The sequence below is a fragment of the Echinococcus granulosus genome (assembly GCF_000524195.1).
Source record: "Echinococcus granulosus chromosome Unknown EG_S00092, whole genome shotgun sequence".
Taxonomy (NCBI): Eukaryota; Metazoa; Platyhelminthes; class Cestoda; order Cyclophyllidea; family Taeniidae; genus Echinococcus; species Echinococcus granulosus.
The window spans coordinates 83,743-87,918 of NW_020170472.1; the positions used below are offsets into that span (position 1 = coordinate 83,743).

Consider the following 4,176-nt stretch of genomic DNA (forward strand, 5'->3'; position numbering starts at 1 on the left):
GTGCCTTTTGTGGAGTTGCATATGTTCTTAACACATCCTTTAATCAAGTTAAGCATCTTCGTATACCACCTGTTCACGTGGAACTAGGACTTTTGAATTTGCAAAATTAGCAGGTGTCTGTTTTAAAGCATATTAATCACATATATTGCTTCTAAGAAAAATCCATACTTCAATGCACATATGACTTATTATGTTATAAGACAAAGGTCTGATTTTTAGCCTTACTGCTCTAACTGAGGTATCCTAATGCTTCCATGGTAACCTTAGTTACCGTTGTCACAGTTGTGGTGAAACCGAATTGCCCCATTACTCTGAGTCTTGTTTCGATCCCACAAAGCCTAGCGTTATCTTGTGCAAAGATCTCAATTTGGGAAACCATGAATCTGGTCCTATTAATCATTCTGCAGTTGGCATGATAAGGAGCAGATAAGAGAGGGGATGGAAGGAGCGTTTGTTTCAAAGCACGAAATATTTTAAAATAACTATTCTTCGGCGCCTATTGCATCCTTCTTGGTGAATACGAGTGATAAATTCTCACTACAAAGTGAGCAGCACCCAGGTCAGCATAGAAGACAACGGAGACAAATAGGCAATCGACACTTCTTATTAACCAACTCCTTACATGAATTTCAAAATTTTAAAACCTCAGTTTGCCAGCGTGATGTGTTGCCTAATCCCTATCAAGTTGGTCTCTACCAAAAATGCTAAAACAACAAGATGAAGCATCATTGACCTTTGAGTTTAATCCGTAGACCACTATTATCTGGGGATCTAAATCTGGTACTTTGAAATTAAGTGTTGTTTAAAAAGGCAGCAGAAATGCTCTCAGAAATGGGATTTTATTCTGCTTCATCTACGGGATCCACAAATGTTGAGATCGATGACAGCTGAAATCCGTAGGGCCCTGTAGATCATCAAAGTAATAAAAGGAGAAAGCATTTAATCGACTCACTTTTAGTTTACTTCGTCTTCAGTGGGCCCAATCATTTCTTGCAACATTGAAATGACTGATGAAATTTGTAATTTAATTGTGCCTGAACATCATCACCGTTCCCATCATTCTTCAGAACAAATGAATGTGTCACTTAAGAGGATGAAGAGACAAGGGCTCTAGGAAGAGAAGGGTATAGCCAGCCCACAGAAGGAAGGTGCACCACAGTATTATGCGCTGCTTGGTGTAATGAGCACTTAATTTCATTGAAAAATGATTACATTTGCCCTCCACGCATCCACGTATTAAAGCATCTGGATATTCACCTCGTGATCAGTCATTTACTTCGCAACCTCTTTTGAATTTCTTTATCCACAGACATTTTAAGGAAGAAGCCCACTTTCTGACCCTAGTCTATCTGGACGTCAAACATTAGGATTGGTGTTAATGATGCATCAGTGGCGTTTGTTGCTACTGACCATACCTAATGATGGCACAAATGCGTGGGAGATGGACACAAGTCCTCTCGATACAGGTGGGTAGAAGGTAAATCGAGCCACCTTATAATGGTTTTCTTTACCACTGTATTATGTCACGACGGTAAAGATGAAACAGTTTTCTCGTGCGGTTTTAAGAAAAATACTTCTTTAATGAATTTTATTACTCACTTTTTCCGCCCCTGTTTGAGTCTATTGACTCTAAGGGAGATTTTAACCATTCAAATGGTTTAGATTGAGAAAAAATTTTATGAAGTCAAGGTGACTGAATAAGTGGACAAGGCCGACCCCCTGTACAGCAAAATATTAGGTCAATTCAAAAAGGCCCAAGGAAATGAAGGTAGATTCGTGGTGCTGCGGGCATACATGACATAAAGGTATTTTGAGTACATTCTGCTTACTATCTGGAAAAATTATGGTCGTACCTCATGAACGTATTTTTCCCGTTAAATATAAATTCAGTCCTTAATTTGTCCGTCTTTAACCAGAAGGAAGCATATTAAATAAAATCCCAAATCAAAAAAGTCTACTTGGTTTTTCACTTTTATTGGTACTAGATTGCACAGCCGTAAATTCTACCTACTTAATGTTCTTCACTTCTTTCATGCAAAAAATTAAAAGGGGATAAGTGAATCTATTCATTCACGCATTACGACGGCACCTCATCTGAAGGGGAAATTCACTATTAATCTTGTTCACCAATTGTTCACTCATTATGTCCTATCAAATGCAAGGCAGCTCCTGAGAAATATCTTTTAGGATATCAATTCTGTTGCATTTCCCTTGTTTGATTATGCATAACTGTCCAATTTTCCTGTGCCGTCTTCCTAAAAAGCTCTCATTTTTACACTTTGCTTGATAGTTTTTATCTCTTCAAGAGGTATAAAATGTTGCATGAAAGGGTGATGGGAGCTGTTCGGATGGAAGGGAGATACACCTATTCTGTCTATTATTTTTCCAAAATTGTAGGTTCCAGATCCCAATTTACATATAACATACTTGGTACAAAGCATCCATGTGTAAGACAAACCCTGTGTAGGGTTAAATGAACACCTACTGTAAAACGGAACAGAAAGGTGTTGGCTCTTGAGATCAGCCAGAGTAATTAAGGGCGAGTGCGTAATCTGACATCGTTCTCTGCAAACATTGCTACGCCCAAGCTGAAGAAGCTTCTACGCATTAGTAAAGCGAACTCTGAAAGCGTCGTGTCATGTAGGAAATGAATTTTATAGAAATGATTTAAGTCATCTTGTGACTTTAGTTAAAGAAGAGAACACCTTTGGTATGTAAAGATGGCATTATTTAATGTATATTACTTGGAAATAAAAGGAAGCTTTTCTGAGGGACTGGACAATTCCTGTGCAGCAAACCTTATAGCGCCATTAAAAGTAAATCCGTATTTTTCATTGCTTTGCTAGTGCCTTGTATTTTAAGGTAAAATGGTGTATACAATTTTATGGCCCTTTGCGCTCAGTACCCGGAAGGTCTAGATCTACCTGAGTTCAGAGCCTCTTCACCACCTGCGTGGATCAACATCAAACAATTGATTTAATTGTTATGGTGTGTCTGTCCGTCAATGTCACGACGAGGTTCGTCTCTTGAGCAAATTTACAGGTGGAAAAATTCATTTAAAAGTTGGACCCTGATGAGCGAACCGAATGTCCACTGGGAGAGATGGAGGTGTAATAAATTGGCACACACCATGGTTTGGGTCTCTCTACTTTGCTTAGGATGCCCAATCACGTCTAGTTTCCGCACCTCATGAGTGACAGTGTTTGGAACTACCTATGACGTATGCCTCAGCCATTACCGATAGGACACACCTAACACCCACATCTGTATGAATTACTATTGTGGAAGGCCTCCAAGATGGTGCGCATTGGTATTAAGTGCCAGTTTAATTTGGATGCCCAAATTTTGCGTCTCTTTTCTAAAGCAGAAAAGCTAACATCAAAAATGCCCAAGTAAATTTTGAGCAGTCATAACTGTGAAATAAGGAGGCATTCAACTCTGTGTAGATGGTTGATTTGCCTCTCCATCTACTTTATCATTGACACATGGATTTGGTTTGACAGCAAGGGTCAATAAATTATTTTTGCTGCATGTGATACCTGATGCAAGGACATCTATTTCTATTAGGGTAAACGGATAGCCAGTTGACATTGTTTTATGAACGCTCATTTTTCCTTTCTGGTTATTCCAAAGCTATCAGGCTTGCAGTTCTAATGCATTGGAACGTATAACTCTGGTTTGTTCTCCTTTAAGACTACGCTAATACCCTAACCTTTTTGCACATAATTTAGTCCGTTTTTAAAAGATGGTGGGGTCAAAATAAGGCACAATTCTTCTTTCGTCGGTTATGCTGCATTCATTTTCGGTTGTTGCCAAAAACGAGAACAATTTCTAAAAGGATCATGACAATTTGGTGGGTTCTAAGTCCTTTTAAGCAGAAATATTTATGGTTGGTAAAATATCTAACAAAAATCGCAGAAGTCGATTGACTAAGGTAGCTCCAATTCATAATCTGTGCGTAAACCAGATACACTCCTGCAAGCATAGAAGTCGAGAACGGAGGTAGAGTTCCCTCTCTCCCCTCTGTGGAGTCATCGTCATCGTTTGGGCGTGAATGCAAAGAAGTGGAGCTGTCTAAACTACCTCTTTGACAAAACCAGAGCGTGTAAGACGAAAAGTGGGCCATAGACACAAGCACTTATTTGAAAGTTGAAACTGCGAAAATGTATCATGAAA

At 39.0% G+C, this 4,176-nt stretch overlaps 2 protein-coding genes across 2 annotated transcripts in view; both read right to left on the bottom strand. All coding sequences in view use genetic code 11, as the record gives it.

Moving 5' to 3' along the window:
* Nucleotides 1-983: 983 nt before the first annotated feature.
* On the bottom strand, nucleotides 984-3,609 carry EGR_07969 (hypothetical protein; the record flags this gene model as incomplete). The annotated part of the gene is made up of 3 exons (XM_024497218.1): nucleotides 984-1,084; nucleotides 2,428-2,481; nucleotides 3,438-3,609. The coding sequence occupies 3 exons, from the start codon at nucleotides 3,607-3,609 to the stop codon at nucleotides 984-986; spliced, it is 327 nt and encodes a 108-aa protein (XP_024348348.1).
* Nucleotides 3,610-3,785: 176 nt separating this feature from the next.
* The window catches only part of EGR_07970 (hypothetical protein), a gene marked incomplete at both ends in the record, with an annotated part of 2,639 nt that continues 2,248 nt past the window's right edge, over nucleotides 3,786-4,176 (bottom strand). Inside the window, one exon of the mRNA XM_024497219.1 lies at nucleotides 3,786-3,860. Coding sequence (XP_024348349.1) covers nucleotides 3,786-3,860 — 75 coding nt within the window. The remainder of the gene's footprint in view (nucleotides 3,861-4,176) is intronic.